This window comes from Coregonus lavaretus, assembly GCF_964263955.1.
Source record: "Coregonus lavaretus genome assembly, chromosome: 16".
In the NCBI taxonomy this organism is placed as follows: domain Eukaryota; kingdom Metazoa; phylum Chordata; class Actinopteri; order Salmoniformes; family Salmonidae; genus Coregonus; species Coregonus lavaretus.
In genome coordinates, this window is record NC_140003.1 from 6,529,413 (window position 1) to 6,553,947 (window position 24,535).

Here is a 24,535-nt window from a genome sequence, read left to right on the forward strand (position 1 = left end):
GTAGATCAGTCAGCCTTCTGCTAGGCACCACTGTATTTCTTGAAGCCATTGTGGAGAGCTTTAACTGGACTGGTTCATTTTTAGTGTGAAGCATCTTTGCTGTCTCTTCAAGGATGAAGGTCGTGTCACTCTGTGTATCGAGAAGAGCGTACACAAGGACTTCATGATTTGGCTTACTTGTAGTGGACAACCACACAGGAATGACTGAGGATGTATGGGTGCCTTTAACATTCTGGATAACTCTGTTAGATGTTACCTCGCGTGGTGGTTTTGTCACCCTCTCTTGTGAACGATCTGTCGTTCCTTCTCTTGACTTGTCACTCTCCATTTCTCCATCAGTCCTTGTTGACATTCCTCTTTCTTTGCTGCGATTATCGTGTAGGCAGGTTGGATGTCCTTTCTCACAAGTATCACAGATCCTTCTATTTTCACACTCCTTTGAGCGATGGCCAGGCTTCAGACAGCCAAAGCACAACTTCATCCCTTGAACAAACTTGACTCGCTCAGAGATGGTTTTATTCATAAATTTCCAACACTTGTGTAGACTGTGACCTGACTTCTCACAAAAAACACAGCTTGTGGAGGAAGCTTTTTCATCTGAGTTAGTTGCTAGTACCTTTGCTCCGAGAGCTCTGCTCTTTAAAACCTTGATCTGCTCACCTTCAGCAGGTTTCAGAGCATGGAGAGATGTTATTGGGTTATTAGCAATCTTAGCTTCACGTGTGAGAAACTTTACAAACTGCTGGAAGCTTGGGAATGTGTGACTTTCTTCCTCCACTTCTATGACCTTTCTGTTCCATCTCGAGGTCAGCCAGTCTGGAAGCTTTACAAGTAACTTCTGGTTCTCATTGCAGTCATTAAGTACTTCGAGGCCTCTGATCTGAGTCATAGCAGCCTCACAGCTCCGAAGAAAATCAGCGAACTCTTGAAGTTCGATACTGCCTTCGGAGCTTATCTTGGGCCATGCCTCCAGCTTATCTCTGAATGCTTTGGCTATGAGGAATGGATTTCCATATCTTTCCTCGAGAATCCTCCATGCTGCGTGATAGGCTGACTCTGAACCAAGCAGGAAGTAGCTCTCTATAGCCTTTTTAGCAGGTCCACCCACATACTTTCGCAAGTAATATATCTTTTCTTCGGCTGGAATGTTTTTCCGATCAATGAGTGTCTGAAATGAAACCTTCCAGTCATTGAATCTGAGTGGGTCGCCATTGAATATTGTTGGTTCAGGTATAGGAAGACGACCTGCACTGATGGACTCTGCAAGTGCTCTAACAAGAGCTGCTGTGCTGTCATCCTGCTTTGAATGTGCCCGGTCTTGTGGTGAAGAATGGTGCTGCAACAGATTATTTTCATGTTTAACTTCTTCCTTTTCCTTCATACAGACACTTTGATGGATTGACTGCTTATTTCTTTATCTGAGCACTCACTCTGATCATACACTCGCTGACGTGCCTTAGCAGCCTTTAACTTTTTAACTATCTCTAGTCGCTCCAGTTGTCTCCGCTTTGCATCTAGCACCTTTTGTCTCTCTGCAGCTTCAGCTTCAAGCCTTTCCAATTCCTCAATGCAACACTCTTGTTCTAGTAGTACTTCTAGAGTAGCTTCATTGGCAGCAACTTCAGCAGCGGCATCTTGTCTGCTAACAGAAATCCGACTTGAATGTCTGGAGCTGCTTTGAGCATGAGAGGACTTAGTGCATTGGGATTTGATACTTATCTTGTCTGAGGCTACAGACTTGAATATAGACGATGTCGCCCTGTTGCCTCGTTGTTCATCTCCTCCACCGTTATCTGCTGTCTCCAAACGATCTTTTGCAGTTTGGATGATCTTCCTGGTTACTGCATCACAGGTGTCAATTCTGCGACGTGTGTCATGGTCAGGGTTGTCTATGCGCCTTAACTCATCATAAGCAATGTTCAGATTCTCTGAGGCAGCACTTATTTTGCTTATGTGTTCATGTAGCAGGTTGTTTGAGCATTGTCCACTCAAAGCTTGCTTGGCGTCTTTAGCAATAGCCTTCCACTCCTCATAGCTCACAGTGAAACGGTGAGCAAATCTTCTTATTTGCTCATTGTACAGTTCTTGGCCCTTTTCTGTTAACTTTCGGTCTCTTTGGCTTCTTCGTGGTTCTTGTGAGGAAGTGTGGTCATTAGCTCTTGTGCCTTTAGTAGCCTGTGGTTGCATGTCTATGCACTGCTGCTCTATACTTTCACCTACATTAACCTGCTTTCTCCCAGAGGTAAGACTAGGCTCTGACATTGTTACTTGGTGTACTTAAATTTGGGTTAAATCTAATTTGGCCTGTAGCTAAGTGATTCAGCTCCCATTAGCTATTCACATTTATACTATTTTTACCACTAATATTATTTTTTAGAACATATTCACTTCTACTTCACACAAATCAATATCACGTTGTTCTATGAAATGCAAAATTCAGTCTCTTGGTTGTAGCTTAGTTAACACTTAAACATACACACAACTATACCGTATGGATATGAAGGCAAAAATGTGTCAGTCTCTTGTGGGAAATAGTTTAAGCTTCTTTGCATCAGCTGGATTCATGGTAAGGCGCCTGGATTCTTCTGTGGATGCTGCGGCTGTGTAAATGTCAGGAGCAGATGCACACTCTTGGATGTAGAGATTTCCCTTCTTGTCCATGGATCACGGCTCTTTGGTACTGTCTTCCTCGTCTACTCATGCAGAGCAGTTGAGTTCTCACTGTAGCTCCTCCAGTGACAGGCATGAGGCAAGAGGTCTTGATTCAAATACAGGGCTTTAATGCTGGTCAACCCGTGAGAACTGGTTTAAAGAAAGAAAAAATACATTAACAAAATAATGCCATATGCATGTCTCACACATCTGGCGTTATAATCAAGCTCATACAGCTAGCCACTTTATGTATATTTTACACCAAAACTGACGCACGTAAACACAAACACCCTCATAGCAAAATAAGTAGTCAACAAACCTCATTGCTGCTTATCACACAGAGGTACTAAACATCCTTTTAAATGTCCTTTATCTTCTTCTGTATACTTTCTTTGTAAGTATGCACTTAAACACGATAACAGTGGAAAAATAATTCGCTTTTGGCGGTAAAGTTTTCTCGGTGCGTCGCTAAAGGCGCTCGGGTGACAACACTCGGGCGGAACCAATAATTAGTTCCGTCTTGCTGTAAACGTACAATTCAGAAGAAATTAAATAATAAAAAGTGCAAATACATGAAATAAACTGGCGACAGAGGCAGTTACAATAGTATTTCCCACCAAAACCGAAAGTTTCATTCAAAAGCATTATAAAGCAAATACTGTACATAGGCCTATGTCTGGATTTTATTAGAATACAAAATAGTGTCCAGCAAGCTATACTAGTCTAGCTTTTCCTTCATGGGACTCCAAGAGCTATGGAGCGTCTTTTAAGGAGAGAAGCCAGCGGAGCACAGGTGCGTGCATATTAGGCAAGAGACTATAAGTTAGAAGCTTATTATGCATTACCAATTATTAATTAGCTAAATATAAGGCTAATACTGCATTGAATGTATTACCTGAAAGAGGTAGGCTAGGACATCTATAGGGCTATATATACATCTAGAACAGGATTATCTATGTTGAATTAAATTTGAATGGAGTTGTTGGAGAGAGAGAAACACTGTGAGAGTGCTTGTGCGTGGCACTGATTTAAAGCAAAAATATTTCAGTGATAGGCTGTTTTAAAACTCTGGAGCTGCAATAAAAAAAATATACAGTATATATATATATCTTTACAACAAAAAGGTGACCCCCGAACGCCAGATGGAGATGGGTAAATTAGACGTGCATTCGGTCTTTATATTATAATAATAATATGCCATTTAGCAGATGCTTTTATCCAAAGCGACTTACAGTCATGCGTGCATACATTTTTGTGTATGGGTGGTCCCGGGGATCGAACCCACTACCTTGGCATTACAAGCGCCGTGCTCTACCAGCTGAGCTACAGAGGACCACCTATTACTTACTGCAGCAGACTATGCTGCAGCAAATATAGGCCTACCTGTCACAAGAAAATAAGTTACCATGATGAGATGATTGCATTGTGAACTGCGCTCCATACTGAGATGGGCTGTCTGACCCCACCCTGAGCGTTGATGATTCATCATGCAGAGGCCGTAGAGAAGCCAGATTTAGACATCGCATATACTGTCATTTAACAGTTCCATTTCATGCCATGCTGTTCATATAAATAATGTATCATAATTTACCGGTTTCTTGCAGTTAACTGGGTCCCCGCCATTCTACCCTATTACAAACTGCCATCTAGAGCACTGTTTGCAATTAATGTATGCATTGACCCCTTTGGTTCTCTTCTGGTTGTTATGCATGCCATTGTTGAATAGATCATTTTCAGTATGCCATGCCTGCTGTTTGCAATCTTCTGAATGAACAAACAGAATGATGTGTTTGACGTCTTTTGTTTCATATACAGTGTAATTACATTGAAATAATTATAATTTTGGCACAGTGAAATATGATAGTCTTAACATTACTCACACTGGCTCATGTATAATTTAGAACTCTTTAACAGATCATTTCCCAAAACCACCTTCTTTCAGGAGCCAATCAGAAGAGTTTTTGAGGGAATCTCCCCAACAAGTCCTCCCACCCCCCTCCCCAAAAATTATCAAACGCCCCTCCACTTCTCCAATGCCAAGCCGCTCAGGGTCAGCACCGAACACACCCCTCACCCCCCGAAAGAAAGTTGTTGTGCCAACTGACTACCAAGACACGGTCCCTGGTGAATTTGAGGAAAAGGTGAAACATCCAAAATCATCAGCCATGTCTCAAAGCAGTACCCAGGACTCCCGTCCTCAGACACCTGTCAGTGTCAGCGAGTACTCCCGCAAGGAATACCAAACTAGGCCGTCCCCCAAACTGACCAGAGTAAGCTCCAAGATCTTCGAGAAGGTGCGCGGTTTCGAAGAGCGAAGGCGAAGTTATGATCATGAAGGCTCCATCTCGGGACGGTCCTGGGCCGGGTTCAATCGCGCTGGGTCTGTCGACTCGGACGATGGAGGGAGCCGGTTGGGCATCTCCAGAGAGAGTTCGAAGGAAGACCTACGAGAAGCTCTGAAGGAGGACGCTGCCGAACGGAGGTCCATGTTCAGACAGAGGGCTGCGTCCTTGGAGGACTGCAGGCCCCGTACCACCCAGAAGGTCCAGGAAATCGAAAACAAGTTCACTGAAGAGCTTCAACGAATCAAGAAGCTTGTGGGTAAACATCACATGAAGAAGTCCTTCTCCACCGAGCAGCTCTCGCTCAGGGCAAATGGCAGGCAGCCTTTGAGGAAGATTGAGCCCCTCCCACCTCAAATTCTACAGAAGCTCCAGGAACGGGAGCGTGCCCAGCAGGAGAAGGAGCAGAAAGAGACGGAACAGCCCAAATACGTAGTGCCACCACAACTGCAACTACAAGAACAAGCACGGCAGGGACAACCTTCACCCCAAACCCAAGAGATTGAGCGGCCCTCCATGAGTAGCATAACGTTCAGTAGATTGGGAGAAGTAGCAGCCACTCCAGAATCTATGCAACTGGCTGACTTACCAGGACAGAGGCCAACAAGACAGGTAAATCAAGCCAGTCAAGTCAGGGAGATCCTTCAGAGGTCTCCATCACCAGCAAAGATGCAGATGCAGAGGGCTTACAATCCATCGTCAAATCGCCAACAGCGGGCAGAGTCATCAAGCAGAAATGTTGTCGAGATGACGTTACACAAAGTTGAACGCAGGCCAGAAAGCCCTCTTGTTCAGAGGGTATCTCGTATGCAAGAATCTCAGGACATCCAAGAACCTCCTGCACAAAAGTCCCCAAACGAAGAATTGACAGGAACAAAAACACCTGTAGATGTAGCATTAAGAAAAGTAGAGGATAGACCAGAAAACCCATTGGTACAGAGAATGCCTACCATTGTACAAGAGCATACAATCCAACATTCGCAAAAACCTCCACGGCTGGCTACCTCTTCTACAAATGTTCCAGTATCCCCCTCTGAGGAGAAAATGGAAGTGGAGTTGATCAAGCCAGCCCCCAAGCTAATCATACCTACCATCATTGTTGAAGAAGAGCCCATGGAAGAGGAAGTTCCTCCAGAGACTGACAAGTCTAAGAAGGCAACCAATGCGAAAGAAGGCCAAACACAGAAGACCAGGGGGAAGGGTCGCCGTGCTAGTCCCATGTCTCCAGAGTTAGGTGGGAATTATTTTCAATCTCAGTCTTTCTTTATCAAAATGAAAATGTCTGTGTATATTAGAGGCTTGTATCTTATTTCCCTTGTCTTTGCAAAGTTCAACTCTCATCGGTATTCCTTAGTTCTGAACACAGCCATGAATGTCTTTGTAATTATGTTTTGTAATTTGTGCAGATTCTTCAGACGACTCTTACGTGTCTGCTGAAGAGGACCCCTTGGAGGCCCCTATGTTTGAGTTTCCTCTTAAGGACACTGTGGTAACTGCTGGTACTGAGGTCCTGCTGAGAGTCATCATTGCTGGCATGCCTCCCCCAGAAGGCAAGCTATCTCTATCTCTTTACAAACAAAGTTTATATCCAGAACCTAAAAGGGGTCATCGGCTGTCCCCATGGGAGAACCCTTTTGAAGAACCCTTTTGGGATGCAGGTAGAACCCTTTCCCTTTCCAACCCAAAATGATTTATCCTTGAAAGGGTTCTCCCATGGGGACAGCCAAAGAACCATTTTGGAACCCTTTTCTTCTAAGAATGTAGTAACCACCTTCACTCCGGTTTCTTGAGCACAAATTTGAGCATATCTTATATTTGTCTGTGTCCATATCTAGTTACCTGGAGGAGAGACAATATTGCGATCAGTAACAGCTCAAACTATGGGGTCAAAGTGGAGGGAGAGCGTTATTCACTTCTCATCAAATGTGCAAAACCAAGTGATGCTGGAACGTACTGTGTGACAGCTGCCAATGAGGCTGGGAAAACATCTAGCAGTGCCACCCTTTCGATCAAACCAGGTAAGCATGAGTTGCAACATTGCGTTGGTTGGGTCACACTTTACTTAAAGTTGATTTAATAATACCTTGTTGTTATTACTAAACAAGAAGTGGTACTGAAGGTTAGAGACCTTTTGATTTACCGGCCCTTACCTTGAACCTGATGTCTGCTTGATGTCCTTTGGGAATGGCACCTGTCTATTGCTAACCTTTTTATTCTACACTCTTAGACATTTTTGGCTATCTAGAACATAAAATGGTTCTTTGGCTGTAGGAACCCTTTTAGAACATTTTTTTCGAAGGGTGTAAGTCCTTTGGTTATTTCAGAAAAATGAATTAAAGGATGATGTGGACATTTTTGTCACTCCATTGACCTATGTGTGTGTCATTGTTATTTGCCCTGCCAGAGAAAGTGTCATTTCAAAAGGATGTACGTAGTTATTTCCTTCTTCATGAAGCTATTTCCTAATTTCTCCTCACCCCTCCATCTTTCATAATCTCTCTCTCCCTCTCTCTCTCTCTCGCTCTCTCTCTTCCTCCCTCTCGCTCCCTCTCACCAAAATGTGTGCAAGTAATATATTCCAGCTGAGCCAACTCACGTGTAGTTACCATAGCAACTAGGAGGCTAAATTGAACCAATGAATTGTTAAGACACACTGGTTTCATTGCAATATAAAGCCACTGTTGTTACGATATGATGCAAGTAACATCTTGTCTAGGGTAAATTACATCATGACCTTGTTTTTTAAGCATACAGTGCCTTGCAAAAGTATTTATCCCCTTTGGCGTTTTTCCTATTTTGTTGCGTTACAACCTGTAATTTAAATGGATTTTTATTTGGATTTCATGTAATGGACATACACAAAACGAACCCACAACCCTGGCGTTGCAAGCGCCATGCTCTACCAACTGAGCTACACAGGGCTTATTATTGCATCTAGAACTTATATTACTCAAATGAGAAACTTAGACCCTTTTGCTCCCAGAGCCATCAAGATGGTCATATTCTTTACAGTGTACAAATGAATGAGAATATGAATGCTTGTATGTGAGGGAGAAAAAGAGAGAGAGGGAGGATAAGGGAGTAGCCTTAACAGCTGAGGTTAGCAATGAAACACTCATGATAATGCAAACAAGCACACATTATAGTACATCATTTGTCATATGTACTTTAAAAGCTCCTTTATACATGGTCCCCTTTCAGACATATAGGACTGTGTAAGTCCCCTATAGTCTCATAAAAGACCCAATAAGAGAATTCCTGCTGAATACAAATTAGATAGATTTTTATAAACTTCCAAGGTGGGCAAATAGAATATTCAGTATAATAACTTTAATAAATGAGACATTATTACTTAAGAATTTAAATGGTTATCATGATTATGTTTACAAGTAATGAAATACATATTTATGAATAGTTCATAAATAGTTTATTACTGCTTATTCATGAAAGTTATTATAAAACTGATGAAATATATTTTTTAAGCCATGTCATACATAATTTAAATGCTTATAAGCCTATACGTATAGATGTTTTATTTTACAATTAGTTATGAAATACCTATTTATTCATAGTTTCTAAATAGTTTATTAGTGGTAATACATACAAGTTATTATAAAGTGTTACAGAATATTCAAAATACTTTTTAGGTACAGATTAATGTTGGCATACTGTTGATGTAAGAGGAGACCTTTTTACAGCATTTACTTTTTACCACAATTACACTGACACTGAAAGTATTCAGACCCCTTGACTTTTTCCAAATTTCTTACGTTACAGCCTTATTCTAAAATTGATTAAATATTTTTTTCCCCCTCATCAATCTACACACCCCATACCCAATACCCCATAATGACAAAGCAAAAACTTTTTCTTTTTTTTTTACATTTTTGGTATTAAAATAAATAAAAAATACTGAAATATTACATTTACATAAGTTTTCAGACTCTTTACTCAGTACTTTGTTGAAGCACCTTTGGCAGCGATTACAGCATCGAGTCTTCTTGGGTATGACACTACAAGCTTGGCACACCTGTATTTGGGGAGTTCCTCCGATTCTCCTCTGCAGATCCTCTCGAGCTCTGACAGGTTGGTTGGGGAGCGTTGCTGCACAGCTATTTTCAGATCTCTACAGAGATGTTCGATTGGGTTCAAGTCCGGGCTCTGGCTGGCCCACTCAAGGACATTCAGAGACTTGTCCCGAAGCCACTCCTGTGTTGTCTTGGCTGTGTGCTTAGGGTCGTTGTCCTGTTGGAAGGTGAACCTTCACCCCAGTCTGAGGTCATGAGCGCTCTGGAGCAGGTTTTCATCAAGGATCTCTATGTACTTTGCTCCGTTCATCTTTGCCTCGATCCTGACTAGTTTCCCAGTCCCTGCCGCTGACAAACATCCCCACAGCATGATGCTGCCACCACCATGCTTCACCGTAGGGATGGTGCCCGGTTTCCTCCAGACATGACGCTTGGCATTCAGGCCAAAGAGTTCAATCTTGGTTTCATCAGACCTGAGAATCTTGTTTCTCATGGTCTGAGAGTCTTTAGGTGCGTTTTGGCGTTTTGGCATTCAGGCCAAAGTGGGCTGTCATGTGCCTTTTACTGAGGAGTGTCTTCCGTCTGTCCACTCTACCATAAAGGCCTGATTGGTGGAGTGCTGCAGAGATGGTTGTCCTTCTGGAAGGTTCTCCCATCTCCACAGAGGAACTCTAGAGCTCTGTCAGAGTGACCATCGGGTTCTTGGTCACCTCTCTGGCCAAGGCCCTTCTCCTCTGAGTGCTCAGTTTGGCCAGGCAGCCAGCTCTAAGAAGAGTCTTGGTGAATCCAAACTTCTTCCATTTAAGAATGATCGAGGCCACTGTGTTCTTGCGGACCTTCAATGCTGCAGACATTTTTTGGCACTCTTCCCCAGATCTGTGCCTCGACACAATCCCGTCTCGGAGCTCTACGGACAATTCCTACGACCTCACGGCTTGGTTTTTGCTCTGACATGCACTGTCAACTGTGGGACCTTATATAGACAGGTGTGTGCCTTTCCAAATCATGTCCAATCAATTGAATTTACCACAAGTGGACTCCAATCAAGTTGTAGAAACATTTCAAGGATGATCAATGGAAACAGGATGCGCCTGAGCTCAATTTCGAGTCTAATAGCAAAGGGTCTGAATACTTATGTAAAAAATGAAATTTGCAAACATTTCTAAAAACCTGTTTTCGCTTTATCATTATGAGGTATTGTGTGTAGATTGCTGAGCTTTATTTTTTAAATCCATTTTAAAATAATGCTGTAACGTAACAAAATGTGGAAAAAGTCAAGGGGTCTGAATACTTTCCGAAGGCACTGTATGTTGCACTCTTGAAATATTAACTGCCGTTGAATATACATTTTGGGTCTTACAGTTCCAAAATCATACATTTTCATGTTTACAGTTACCAATATTTAATATCTAAGAACCAACGTTTAATATCTGAGAGAGAGAGAGAGAGAAAGAGATGGGAGGAGAGAGAGAGAGAGAGAGGTAGAGCTTCAATCACAACCTTTCTGTGTTTACTATTCATGGTTTGACCCACCATTTCTTTATTATGTCTGTTTTCTGGACTGGATTGCACATTTCTTAATGACATTTAACTATGACACAATAAAAGTAAAGCCTTGTTCACCTTCGGAGGCAGGTTCTCCAGATACTGTGATCACAACATGGAAAATAAAGTATAGTTTCTATTCTATTCTTCATCTGATTATAATGTGTATTTGACAGAGCCTATGCAGGAGCCGCAGGGGAACATTGGTGTTCCTAGGGACATTAGCAGCCCTATCACATCTGATGAAGAGTACCTCAGCCCACTGGAGGAAGGCATGGACTTTGGAAGCCCAGAGCCCAGGAAGATAGTGGACACTCGATTCAAGGAGCCTCCTGCCTTCCAGGTGAGACTGTGTACCGCTGGTTCCCAAAATGATCTCTCGGGCGTCTCACCTGGCTTTCGTTGACTTTCCATTATATTGTAGGCAAGGGATCAGTTTGGGATTTTGCAATTATATTTTGTTCAAACATTTTTTTATTGGCATTGCAATACACTGGAAATTGATTGAATCTATAAATTGCTTTTAACTAAATCTGAAAGCACTTCGTATGGTGATTCACCTCATCCAGCATGCATTTGATGTTCCATATAGTGTAGTTTGCATTTTTTAAGTTATAGCATGGACATTTGTCTATGTGTTCTCAACTCCAATTTCAAAATGGCTCATCATCCTTTTTAACAGGTAACTATGAATGATCAAGCGGTCATTGAGGGACAACAGGTCACCATGTCTGTCCGAATAAGTGGGCAGCCCAAACCCATGCTTTATTGGTAGGTTTCCACCATCAAATCCAACTCATTGCTCTTTGTTAAAAGTGGAACTGACAGCATTTTAGAAAGATTAAATCTCATTAAAATCTCTTCATATACACCCCCAGGAAGAATATGACACCTATTTTTTAAAACATTTTCTGACAAGCAATATGGTCATTTTCAAGTTTTCATAAACTCATAGAACGTTTGGGAATGACGTGTAGTAAGGCATTTGTGAAATGTCTATAGTAATATAGAGTGGAAAAGCGGCCGTACATTTGCAAAATTAATAGACACTGCAATAAATAAAACCAAATTAAAACAATCCTTCACAATCCTATTGATCAAACAACCATGAAAAGGTAGGCTCTTTCTCCCTCAGTTACCTATGCACATCAACAACAACAAGATCAACGACTAATGCTAGCCAGAGTGAGATTAGCTAAAATCTAACGAGGGAACATTAGATAAACCCTTTCAAGCTTTTTCAGCTAGTTGGCTGTCAAAATTGCACTGATAAACAATTGGGCCTGCTCATCGTTCTGCAGCTTGCCTGTCAATGCATGCATGTCCCAGCCCACGTTTTGACAACTGAATGGGAACTTGCCTGCCTGCCCACCCATTTGATCGATGCCAAATACATTTGATTGACAACTGAGATATATGCTAACTGTGGATAACACTAATTAAGTTCAGCATAGCTAGCTAGCCAAATTCACATTTCTTGCTAGCTAACCAAATGACACCATGCAGCGTGTCTAGCTGTAGCCAATTTAAAAAACGATATGAGGGGAAAAAGTTGGTCACTCACCCAATCCTCCAATGACATGACATCCTCCCAGCAGCTAGGTCACTAGCTAGCTATTGTTAGGCTCCTTCTTTTTAGCTTGCTAAATAAATAGCTGGTTACATAAATAGATATGCTAGCCCAGGGGTGTCAAACTCAATCAGCGCAAGGGCCATATTGAAAAAAAAAAAAACTCGTGGACCAGACATAGCCTATTTGTTTTGTTTTCTAACGTGCAACTGCGACCCAAACTGGCCATTGTTTCATTATAAATAAATATGGCCCTGGGCCCGAGAGGTGCAGCGGTCTAAGGCGCTGCATCACAGTGCTTGAGGTATCACTACAGACCTGGGTTTGATCCCAGGCTGTGTCACAACCGGCTGTGACCGGGAGTCCAATAGGGCGGCGCACAATTGGCCCAGCGTCGTCTGGGTTAGGGGATGGTTTGGCCGTGGGGTCTTTACTTGGCTCATTGCGCTCTAGCGACCCCTTGTGCGGGCCGGGCGCCTGCAGGCTGACTTCGGTTGTCAGTTGAACAGTGTTTTCTTCGGCTGGCTTCCGGGTTAAGCGGGCGGGTGTTAAGAAGCATGGTTTGGCGGGTCATGTTTCGGAGGACGCATAACTCGACCTTCGCCTCTCCCGAGCCCATTGGGGAGTTGCAGCGATGAGACAATATCGTAATTTGATCGCAATTGGATATCACGAAATTGGGGAGAAAAGGGGGTAAATAAAATGAAATATACATACAATAAAAATATGTCCCTTTATAATGTCCACTTACAGTGCATTCGGAAAGTATTCAGACCCCTTTACTTTTTCCGCATTTTGATACGTTACAGCCTTATTCTAAAGTATTCCATCTACTCACAATACCCCATATTGACAAAGCGAAAACAGTTTTTTTGAAATGTTTGCAAATGTATTAAAAATAAAAAAGAGAAATACCTTATTTACAGAAGTATTCAGACCCTTTGCTATGAGACTCGAAATTGAGATCAGGTGCATCCTGTTTCCATTGATCATCATTGAGATGTTTCTACAATTTGATTGGAATCCACCTGTGGTAAATTCAATTGATTGGACATGATATGGAAAGGCACACACCTGTCTATATTAGATCCCACAGTTTACATGCATGTCAGAGCAAAAACCAAGCCATGGAAGGAATTGTCAGTAGAGCTCCGAGACAGGATTGTGTAGAGGCACAGATCTGGGGAAGGCTACCAAAAAATTACTGCAGCATTGAAGGTCCCCAAGAACACAGTGGTCAGGGAGGTGACAAGGAACCCAATGGTCACTCTGACAGAGCTCCAGAGTTCCTCTGTGGAGATGGGAGACACTTCCAGAAGGACAACCATCTCTGCAACACTCCACCAATCAGGCCTTTATGGTAGAGTGGCCAGACGCAAGCCACTCCTCAGTAAAAGGCACATGACAGCCTGCTTGGAGTTTGCTAAAAGGCACCTAAAGGACTCTCAGACAATGAGAAACAAGATTCTCTGGTCTGATGAAACCAACATTGAACTCTTTGGCCTGAATGCCAATTGTCAGGTCTGGAGGACACTTACATTTACGTCATTTAGCAGACGCTCTTATCCAGAGCGACTTACAAATTGGTGCATTCACCTTATAGCCAGTGGGATAACCACTTTACAATATTATTATTATTATTATTTTTTTTTTTATTTTTTTTTTGGGGGGGGGGTAGAAGGATTACTTTATCCTATCCCAGGTCTTCCTTAAAGAGGTGGGGTTTCAAGTGTCTCCGGAAGGTGGTGAGTGACTCCGCCGTCCTGGCGTAGTGAGGGAGCTTGTTCCACCATTGGGGTGCCAGAGCAGCGAACAGTTTTGACTGGGCTGAGCGGGAACTGTGCTTCCGCAGAGGTAGGGGGGCCAGCAGGCCAGAAGTGGATGAACGCAATGCCCTCGTTTGGGTGTAGGGACTGATCAGAGCCTGAAGGTACGGAGGTGCCGTTCCCCTCACAGCTCCGTAGGCAAGCACCATGGTCTTGTAGCAGATGCGAGCTTCAACTGGAAGCCAGTGGAGTGTACGGAGGAGCGGGGTGACGTGAGAGAACTTGGGAAGGTTGAACACCAGACGGGCTGCGGCATTCTGGATGAGTTGTAGGGGTTTAATGGCACAGGCAGGGAGCCCAGCCAACAGCGAGTTGCAGTAATCCAGACGGGAGATGACAATGCCTGGATTAGGACCTCTGCTGCTTCCTGTGTAAGGCATGGTGGTACTCTCTGAATGTTGTAGAGCATGAACCTACAGGATCGGGTCACCGCCTTGAACGACAGGGTGTTGTCCAGGGAGGAGGACACAACAAAGTTGTCAACCGTGATGGCGAGATCATGGAACGGGCAGTTCTTCCCCGGGAGGAAGAGCAGCTCCGTCTTGCCGAGGTTCAGCTTGAGGTGGTGATCCGTCATCCACACTGATATGTCTGCCACACATGCAGAGATGCGATTCGCCACCTGGTTATCAGAAGGGGGAAAGGAGAAGCTTAGTTGTGTGTCGTCTGCGTAGCAATAATAGGAGAGGCCATGTGAGGATGTGACAGAGCCAAGTGACTTGGTGTATAGCGAGAATAGGAGAGGGCCTTGAATTGAGCCCTGGGGGACACCAGTGGTGAGAGCACGTGGTGCGGAGACAGATTCTCGCCACGCCACTTGGTAGGAGCGACCTGTGAGGTAGGACGCAATCCAAGAGTGAGCCGCGCTGGAGATGCCCAACTCGGAGAGGGTGGAGAAGAAGATCTGATGGTTCACAGTATCAAAGGCAGCAGACAGGTCTAGAAGGACAAGAGCAGAGGAGAGAGAGTTAGCTTTAGCAGTGCGGAGAGCCTCCGTGACACAGAGAAGAGCAGTCTCAGTTGAATGACCAGTCTTGAAACCTGACTGGTTTGGATCCAGCAAGAGAGTTGGCTAAAGACGGCACGCTCAAGAGTTTTGGAGAGAAAAGAAAGAAGGGATACTGGTCTGTAGTTGTTGACATCGGAGGGATCGAGTGTAGGTTTTTTGAGAAGGGGTGCAACTCTCGCTCTCTTGAAGACGGCAGGGACATAGCCAGCGGTCAAGGATGAGTTGATGAGCAAGGTGAGGTAAGGGAGAAGGTCTCCGGAAATGGTCTGGAGAAGAGAGGAGGGGATAGGGTCAAGCGGGCAGGTTGTTGGGCGGCCGGCCGTCACAAGTCGCAAGATTTCATCTGGAGAGAGAGGGGAGAAAGAAGTCAAAGCATAGCAGTGTGAGCAGGACCAGCAGTGTCATTTGACTTAACAAACGAGGATCGGATGTCGTCAACCTTCTTTTCAAAATGGTTGACAAAGTCATTCACAGGGGGGGGGGGGGGGGGGGGGGGGGGGATTGAGGAGGGAGGAGAAGGTGGCAAAGAGCTTCCTAGGGTTAGAGGCAGATGTTTGGAATTTAGAGTGGTAGAAAGTGGCTTTAGCAGCAGAAACAGAGGAAGACAATGTAGAGAGGAGGGAGAGAAAAGATGCCAGGTCCGCAGGGAGTATAGTTTTCCTCCATTTCCGCTCGGCTGCCCGGAGCCCTGTTCTGTGAGCTCGCAATGAGTCGTCAAGCCACGGAGCAGGAAGGGAGGACCGAGCCGGCCGGGAGGATAGGGAAAGGAGGAGTGGAGGATTGAGGAGGCAGAATCAGGAGATTGGAGGGAGAAGGATTGAGCAGAGGGAAGAGATGATAGGATGGAAGAGGAGAGAGTAGCGGGAGAGAGAGAGCGAAGGTTGCGATGGCGCATTACCTTCTGAGTAGGGGCAGAGTGAGTAGTGTTGGAGGAGAGTGAGAGAGAAAATGATACAAAGTAGTGGTCTGAGACATGGAGGGGAGTTGCAGTGAGATTAGTAGAAGAACAGCATCTAGTAAAGATGAGGTCAAGCGTATTGCCTGCCTTGTGAGTAGGGGGGGGCGGTGAGAGGGTGAGGTCAAAAGAGGAGAGGAGTGGAAAGAAGGAGGCAGAGAGAAATGCGTCAAAGGTAGACATAGGGAGGTTAAAGTCACCCAGAACTGGGAGGGGTGAGCCATCCTCAGGTAAGGAACTTATCAAGGCTTGGCACCATCCCTACGGTGAAGCATGGTGGTTGCAGCATAATGCTGTGGGGATGTTTTTCAGCGGCAGGGAGACTAGTCAGGATTGAGGGAGGAACGGAGCAAAGTACAGAGAGATCCTTGATGAAAACCTGCCTCAGAGCACTTCGGACCTCAGACTGAGGAGAAGGTTCATCTTCCAACAGGACAATGACCCTAAGCACACAGCCAAGACAATACAGGAGTGGCTTCGGGACAAGTCTCTGAATGTCCTTGAGTGGCCCAGCCAGAGCCCGGAATTGAACCTGATCGAACATCTCTTGAGAGACCTGAAAATAGCTGTGCAGCGACGCTCCCCATCCAACCTGACAGAGCTTGAGAGGATCTGCAGAGAAGAATGGGAGAAACTCCCCAAATTCAGGTGTGCCAAGCTTGTAGTGTCATACCCAAGAACACTTGAAGCTGTAATCGCTGCCAAAGGTGCTTCAACAAAGTACTGAGTAAAGGGTCTGAATACCTATGTAAATGTAATACAGTGGGGAAAAAAAGTATTTAGTCAGCCACGAATTGTGCAAGTTCTCCCACTTAAAAAGATGAGACAGGCCTGTAATATTCATCATAGGTACACTTCAACTATGACAGACAAAATGAGAAATTTTTTTGAATTTATTTGCAAATTATGGTGGAAAATAAGTATTTGGTCAATAACAAAAGTTTCTCAATACTTTGTTATATACCCTTTGTTGGCAATGACACAGGTCAAACGTTTTCTGTAAGTCTTCACAAGGTTTTCACACACTGTTGCTGGTATTTTGGCCCATTCCTCCATGCAGATCTCCTCTAGAGCAGTGATGTTTTGGGGCTGTCGCTGGACAACACGGACTTTCAACTCCCTCCAAAGATTTTCTATGGGGTTGAGATCTGGAGACTGGCTAGGCCACTCCAGGACCTTGAAATGCTGCTTACGAAGCCACTCCTTCGTTGCCCGGGTGGTGTGTTTGGGATCATTGTCATGCTGAAAGACCCAGCCACATTTCAGCTTCAAAGCCCTTGCTGATGGAAGGAGGTTTTCACTCAAAATCTCACGATACATGGCCCCATTCATTCTTTCCTTTACACGGATCAGTCGTCCTGGTCCCTTTGCAGAAAAACAGCCCAAAAGCATGATGTTTCCACCCTCATGCTTCACAGTAGGTATGGTGTTCTTTGGATGCAACTCAGCATTCTTTGTCCTCCAAACACGACGAGTTGAGCTTTTACCAAAAAGTTATATTTTGGTTTCATCTGACCATATGACATTCTCCCAATCCTCTTCTGGATCATCCAAATGCACTCTAGCAAACTTCAGACGGGCCTGGACATGTACTGGCTTAAGCAGGGGGACACGTCTGGCACTGCAGGATTTGAGTCCCTGGCGGCGTAGTGTGTTACTGATGGTAGGCTTTTTTACTTTGGTCCCAGCTCTCTGCAGGTCATTCACTAGGTCCCCCCGTATGGTTCTGGGATTTTTGCTCACCGTTCTTGTGATCATTTTGACCCCACGGGGTGAGATCTTGCGTGGAGCCCCAGATAGAGGGAGATTATCAGTGGTATTGTATGTCTTCCATTTCCTAATAATTGCTCCCACAGTTGATTTCTTCAAACCAAGCTGCTTACCTATTGCAGATTCAGTCTTCCCAGCCTGGTGCAGGTCTACAATTTTGTTTCTGGTGTCCTTTGACAGCTCTTTGGTCTTGGCCATAGTGGAGTTTGGAGTGTGACTGTTTGAGGTTGTGGACAGGTGTCTTTTATACTGATAACAAGTTCAAACAGGTGCCATTAATACAGGTAACGAGTGGAGGACAGAGGAGCCTCATAAAGAAGAAGTTACAGGTCTGTGAGAGCCAGAAATCTTGCTTGTTTGTAGGTGACCAAATACTTATTTTCCACCATAATTTGCAAATTAATTCATAAAAAATCCTACAATTTGATTTTCTGGAGAAATAAAATCTCATTTTGTCTGTCATAGTTGACGTGTACCTATGATGAGAATTACAGGCCTCTCTCATCTTTTTAAGTGGGAGAACTTGCACAATTGGTGGCTGACTAAATACTTTTTTTCCCCACTGTAAATATTCCATTAAAAATCAGCCGTTTCCAGCTACAATAGCCATTTACAACATTAACAATGTCTACACTGTATTTCTGATCAATTTGCTGCTATTTTAATTGACAAACAAATTGCTTTTCTTTCGAAAACAATGACATTTCTAAGTGGCCCCAAACTTTTGAACGGTAGTGTACATAGGATGCTGTATATAGCATTTTAACATATTAAAACAAAAGAGATAAGTAATATTTATCCAGCCTTTGCTGCTATGCTTGCAGATGTGCATAATATGTTAATAAGTATTTAAACTTAAAACATGTTTTTCATTTTATTGCACAGCGTGGATCACCGGTGCGGTTGAATGCAGCATTGCTGTATGGAACACTCAAAATATGTTCTAGTGGAGTAGCATACCTAGTCTTCTGCTCAAATGTTGCGGGTATAGGCCTACATGTTTCTCTTTTGCATTGTTTTTTGTTGCAGGTTTTGTTTTTTAGTTATTCATTGTCAAGCTTTAAAAACCGAAGCCAGACTGTAACATTTTAGTAGCCTAGCTAGGACTGTGGCATCTGTCTGTACACGTTCCCTCTGCTGCGCGCTTGTATATCCGATTCGGCCCCGCCGGCCTTGTTTTGACACGTGCACTAGCCTATTAGCCTCGTTATGACTGACTTGTGATCATTGCCCTTGCTAGTTTGATTGTATTGACATTCCCAGCCTTAGTTACAGTTGTTAGTTTTTGTTCAAAATATATATAGAGTCATTGAAACTGAAACGGTGCATCCCGAAAGGGAGGCGGCAGCAAACAATCTACCAGGCCAGCTGTGATTTACAACCTGATAGCAATATTAATCATGCATTGAACTGCGTCCATCTATTCTGTCAACAATGCCTTAAAATACCAAATTCCCAGTTTATGCTTAAAAAACTACTTTATAAGAGGTTTTAAAAATAGTTTCTATTTGACTCAAAATTCCATGACGTACAGTAAGGCATTGTTGACATGTGCAAAGTAGTTAAAACACTGTCAGTTCCACTTTAAGCCTGCTGTAACATAAGAGAAATTGTTAATATTGAAAAACACTAGGTCACACATATCTTGTCATTAGTGTTTTGTGCATGCTCAACATTGGCATGGTTCACATTGGCAAGACAATGGATGCTAGGTTTCTGTAATACATTTACATGTAGTCTTTATGAAACCAATATACTGTAGTTCACAGTACATTGTAATGCAGCTAGAAACATTGCAAAACATTTTTAAATATAGAACTCTCTCTTGGTTCAGGCTGAGGGACAGGGTGACGATAAAAACAGACTTGCGCCACACCGTGTGTGAGACTGAGGATGGCACTTTTGAAATGACCATCAACTCAGCTCAGAAGTTGGACACGGGAGTGTACACCTGCAAGATCATCAACGAGTATGGAACAAAGCATTGTGAATGCAAACTGGAGGTGAAAGGTACAGTACAGTCATTGGTTGTGTTGTCTATTTCCAATTTCTCTCTTTGCTATAAGCCAATATAATAACACAAAACATTGGATAACACTTTATGAGAGTTACATACATACAATACCTTATATTGTCGATTGTCATGCATTATGATGCACTTATACTGTGTTATAACACTGACTATAAGCATTGTAATAAGTGTAGTAATAAGCTATAAACTCACAAGTCATTAATTACTACATCCTTTATAATGTTATATACAGTGGGGAGAACAAGTATTTGATACACTGCCGATTTTGCAGGTTTTCCTACTTACAAAGCATGTAGAGGTCTGTCATTTTTATCATAGGTACACTTCCAACTGTGAGAGACGGAATCTAAAACAAAAATCCAGAAAATCACATTGTATGATTTTAAAGTAATTAATTTGCATTTTATTGCATGACATAAGTATTTGATCACCTACCAACCAGTAAGAATTCCGGCTCTCACAGACCTGTTAGTTTTTCTTTAAGAAGCCTTCCTGTTCTCCACTCATTACCTGTATTAACTGCACCTGTTTGAACTCGTTACCTGTATAAAAGACACCTGTCCACACACTCAATCAAACAGACTCCAACCTCTCCACAATGGCCAAGACCAGAGAGCTGTGTAAGGACATCAGGGATAAAATTGTAGACCTGCACAAGGCTGGGATGGGCTACAGGACAATAGGCAAGCAGCTTGGTGAGAAGGCAACAACTGTTGGCGCAATTATTAGAAAATGGAAGAAGTTCGAGATGACGGTCAATCACCCTCGGTCTGGGGCTCCATGCAAGATCTCACCTCGTGGGGCATCAATGATCATGAGGAAGGTGAGGGATCAGCCCAGAACTACACGGCAGGACCTGGTCAATGACCTGAAGAGAGCTGGGACCACAGTCTCAAAGAAAACATTAGTAACCGTCGTGGATTAAAATCCTGCAGCGCACGCAAGGTCCCCCTGCTCAAGCCAGCGCATGTCCAGGCCTGTCTGAAGTTTGCCAATGACCATCTGGATGATCCAGAGGAGGAATGAGAGAAGGTCATGTGGTCTGATGAGACAAAAATATAGCTTTTTGGTCTAAACTCCACTCGCCGTGTTTGGAGGAAGAAGAAGGATGAGTACAACCCCAAGAACACCATCCCAACCGTGAAGCATGGAGGTGGAAACATCATTCTTTGGGGATGCTTTTCTGCAAAGGGGACAGGACACCTGCACCATATTGAGGGGAGGATGGATGGGGCCATGTATTGCGAGATCTTGGCCAACAACCTCCTTCCCTCAGTAAGAGCATTGAAGATGGGTCGTGGCTGGGTCTTCCAGAAGCATCTCAAGGTCCTGGAGTGGCCTAGCCAGTCTCCAGACCTGAACCCAATAGAACATCTTTGGAGGGAGCTGAAAGTCCGTATTGCCCAGCGACAGCCCCGAAACCTGAAGGATCTGGAGAAGGTCTGTATGGAGGAGTGGGCCAAAATCCCTGCTGCAGTGTGTGCAAACCTGGTCAAGACCTACAGGAAACATATGATCTCTGTAATTGCAAACAAAGTTTTCTGTACCAAATATTAAGTAATGCTTTTCTGATGTATCAAATACTTATGTCATGCAATAAAATGCAAATTAATTACTTAACAATCATACAATGTGATTTTCTGGATTTCTGTTTTAGATTCCGTCTCTCACAGTTGAAGTGTACCTATGATAAAAATTACAGACCTCTACATGCTTTTTAAGTAGGAAAACCTGCAAAATCGGCAGTGTATCAAATACTTGTTCTCCCCACTGTAGATCATTGACTATAATGCCTTATAAGACTCAAATGCATGATGTATTATTCCTCCATGTTGAAAGTGCAGGTGATATATTAAATACCTTAGTAAATATAACTCTGTGCAGCCTGACAGATAACGAACATGAAACAGGATTGACAGAATATTCTCTCCTGTCCTGTGCATCCCCTAGTGCCCCCGGTGGAGCCAGGCCTCGCCATCATCCGTCCCGTGAAGGACATCACGGCGGACGCCGGCGAGACGGTCATGTTTGAGTGCCACGTAATTGGACCACTTGACACGGACGTCGATTGGCTAGCAGATGGGAAACTGATCCAGCCGGCTCTGCTCAACTGCAAAATGCATTTTGACGGGAAAAGGTGCAGGCTGCTCCTCAACTCAGTGCACGAGGATGACAGCGGCATGTATACGTGCAAGCTGACTTCGGCCAAAGGTGAACCCTTAACTGCACTGTCATCCGCTTCACTTCTCCTCTTCATCTCTGAGGTCTTGAAATTAGCAAGAAGAGTCATGCTCTTCATGTTGGTAGAATAACCAAACGTTTCCTCTTTTTTTAAACATACACTTTTAATATTTGTATATCGTTAGATTATATACATACAGTGGTGTGAAAAAGTGTTTGCCCCCTTCCTGATTTCTTATTTGTTTGCATATTTGTCACACTTAAATGTTTCAGATCATCAAACACATTTAAATATTAGTCAAAGATAACACAAGTAAACACAAAATGCAGTTTTGAAATGAAGGTTGTTATTATTACGGGAAAACAAAATCCAAACCCACATGGCCATGTGTGAAAAAGTGATTGCCCCCTACAACCTAATAACTGGTTGAGCCACCCTTAGCAGCAACAACTGCAATCAAGTGTTTGCAATAACTTGCAATGAGTCTTTCACAGCGCTGTGGAGGAATTTTGGCCCACTCATCTTTGCAGAATTGTTGTAATTCAGCCACATTGGAGGGTTTTCGAGCATGAACTGCCTTTTAAGGTCATGCCACAGCATCTCAATAGAATTCAGGTCAGGACTTTGACTAGGCCACTCCAAAGTCTTCATTTTGTTTTTCTTCAGCCATTCAGAGGTGGACTTGCTGGTGTGTTTTGGATCATTGCCCTGCTGCAGAACCCAAGTTCACTTCAGCTTGAGGTCAGGAACAGATGGCCGGACATTCTCCTTCAGGACTTTTTGGTAGACAGCAGAATTCATGGTTCCATTTATCACAGCAAGTCTTCCAGGTCCTGAAGCAGCAAAACAGGCCCAGACCATCACACTACCACCACCATATTTTACGGTTGGTATAATGTTCTTTTTCTGAAATGCAGTGTTACTTTTATGCCAGATGTGATGGGACACACACCTTCCAAAAAGTTCAACTTTTGTCTCGTCAGTCCACAGAGTATTTTCCCAAAGGTCTTGGGGATCATCTAGATGTTTTCTGGCAAAAATGAGACGAGCCTTAATGTTATTTTTGCTCAGCAGTGGTTTTCGTCTTGGAACTCTGCCATGCAGGCCATTTTTGCCCAGTCTCTTTCTTATGGTGGAGTCATGAACACTGACCTTAACTGAGGCAAGTGAGGCCTGCAGCTCTTTGGATGTTGTTGTGGAGTCTTTTGTGACCTCTTGGATGAGTCATCGCTGCGCTCTTGGGGTAATTTGGGTCGGCCGGCCACTCCTGGGAAGGTTCACCACTGTTCCATGTTTTCGCCATTTGTGGATAATGGCTCTCACTGTGGTTCGCTGGAGTCCCAAAGCTTTAGAAATGGCTTTATAACCTTTTCCAGACTGATGGATCTCAATTACTTTCTTTCTCATTTGTTCCTGAATTTCTTTGGATCTCGGCATGATGTCTAGCTTTTGAGGATCTTTTGGTCTACTTCACTTTGTCAGGCAGGTCCTATTTAAGTGATTCCTTGATTGAGAACAGGTGTGGCAGTAATCAGGCCTGGGTGTGGCTAGAGGACTTGAACTCAGGTGTGATAAACCACAGTTGAGTTGTGTTATAACAGGGGGGGCAAACACTTTTTCAAACAGGGCCATGTAGGTTTGGATTTTGTTTTCCCTTAATAATAACAACCTTCATTTCAAAACTGCATTTTGTGTTTACTTGTGTTATCTTTGACTAATATTTAAATGTGTTTGATGATCTGAAACATTTAAGTGTGACAAACATGCAAACAAATAACAAATCAGGAAGGGGGCACACACTTTTTCACACCACTGTATGCACTAAATAGATGAAGAAATGTATAGTTAAGAACAAGTCATCAACTTCCCAGAATCAAACCAGTATTGTACATTTTTTTAAACATTATTTTCATTTTACACTTCATTTTCAACTTCATTGCTTTACTTTGGCCTTGTTTCGTTTTAGAGGAACTGACCTCGAGTGGCCAACTCAAAGTCATTCCCTCCATTGAGCCCCTATTCACCCGAAAGCTGGACGTCTTAGAGGTGATTGAGGGACGTAATGCCCGCTTTGACTGCAAGGTCAGCGGAACACCACCTCCCAGAGTCAGCTGGGGACATTTCGGTAGGAGACCCATTTTCATTCACTAGTCTCACCTAGACTAGTTCATTTTCATTATGTTCACCTAGCCTGGTCCCAGATCTGTTTGTACTGTGTAGCCAAACATGACAATAACCATAGGAGGACAAACAGACATTGTCTCCATAGTGATTGTATTAGCAAAACCTTGAAATTGTACACACTGCAAACAAGTGTAACAGTAGTAATTACTATGTAACAATGTGTACCTGCACTGTCAATGTAGATGTAAATATACAGCACAACACAGATTTGGGACCAGGCTAGTTAACCACCAAATGAGCTCTTATTGCTATTCAAGAGCACACAGTGGTTTACACGGTTGTTCGGAGTCAATGTAATCATCTATGGACCTGTATATTTACATCTACATTGACAGTGCAGGTACACATTGTTACATAGTAATTACTAATGTTATACTTGTTTGCAGCATACACAATTTCAAGGTTTTGACACAATGTCTGTATGTCCTCTTCTCTCCTCA

The 24,535-nt window shown here is 43.4% G+C and overlaps 1 protein-coding gene across 1 annotated transcript in view; it reads left to right on the forward strand.

Moving 5' to 3' along the window:
* LOC311143741 (striated muscle preferentially expressed protein kinase-like) overlaps positions 1-24,535 on the forward strand; it is a gene marked incomplete at both ends in the record, with an annotated part of 131,903 nt that overhangs the window by 40,580 nt on the left and 66,788 nt on the right. The window contains 8 exons of the mRNA XM_084179615.1: positions 4,606-6,228; positions 6,401-6,544; positions 6,830-7,012; positions 10,744-10,910; positions 11,250-11,338; positions 19,532-19,707; positions 21,680-21,940; positions 23,878-24,036. Coding sequence (XP_084035741.1) covers positions 4,606-6,228; positions 6,401-6,544; positions 6,830-7,012; positions 10,744-10,910; positions 11,250-11,338; positions 19,532-19,707; positions 21,680-21,940; positions 23,878-24,036 — 2,802 coding nt within the window. The remainder of the gene's footprint in view (positions 1-4,605; positions 6,229-6,400; positions 6,545-6,829; positions 7,013-10,743; positions 10,911-11,249; positions 11,339-19,531; positions 19,708-21,679; positions 21,941-23,877; positions 24,037-24,535) is intronic.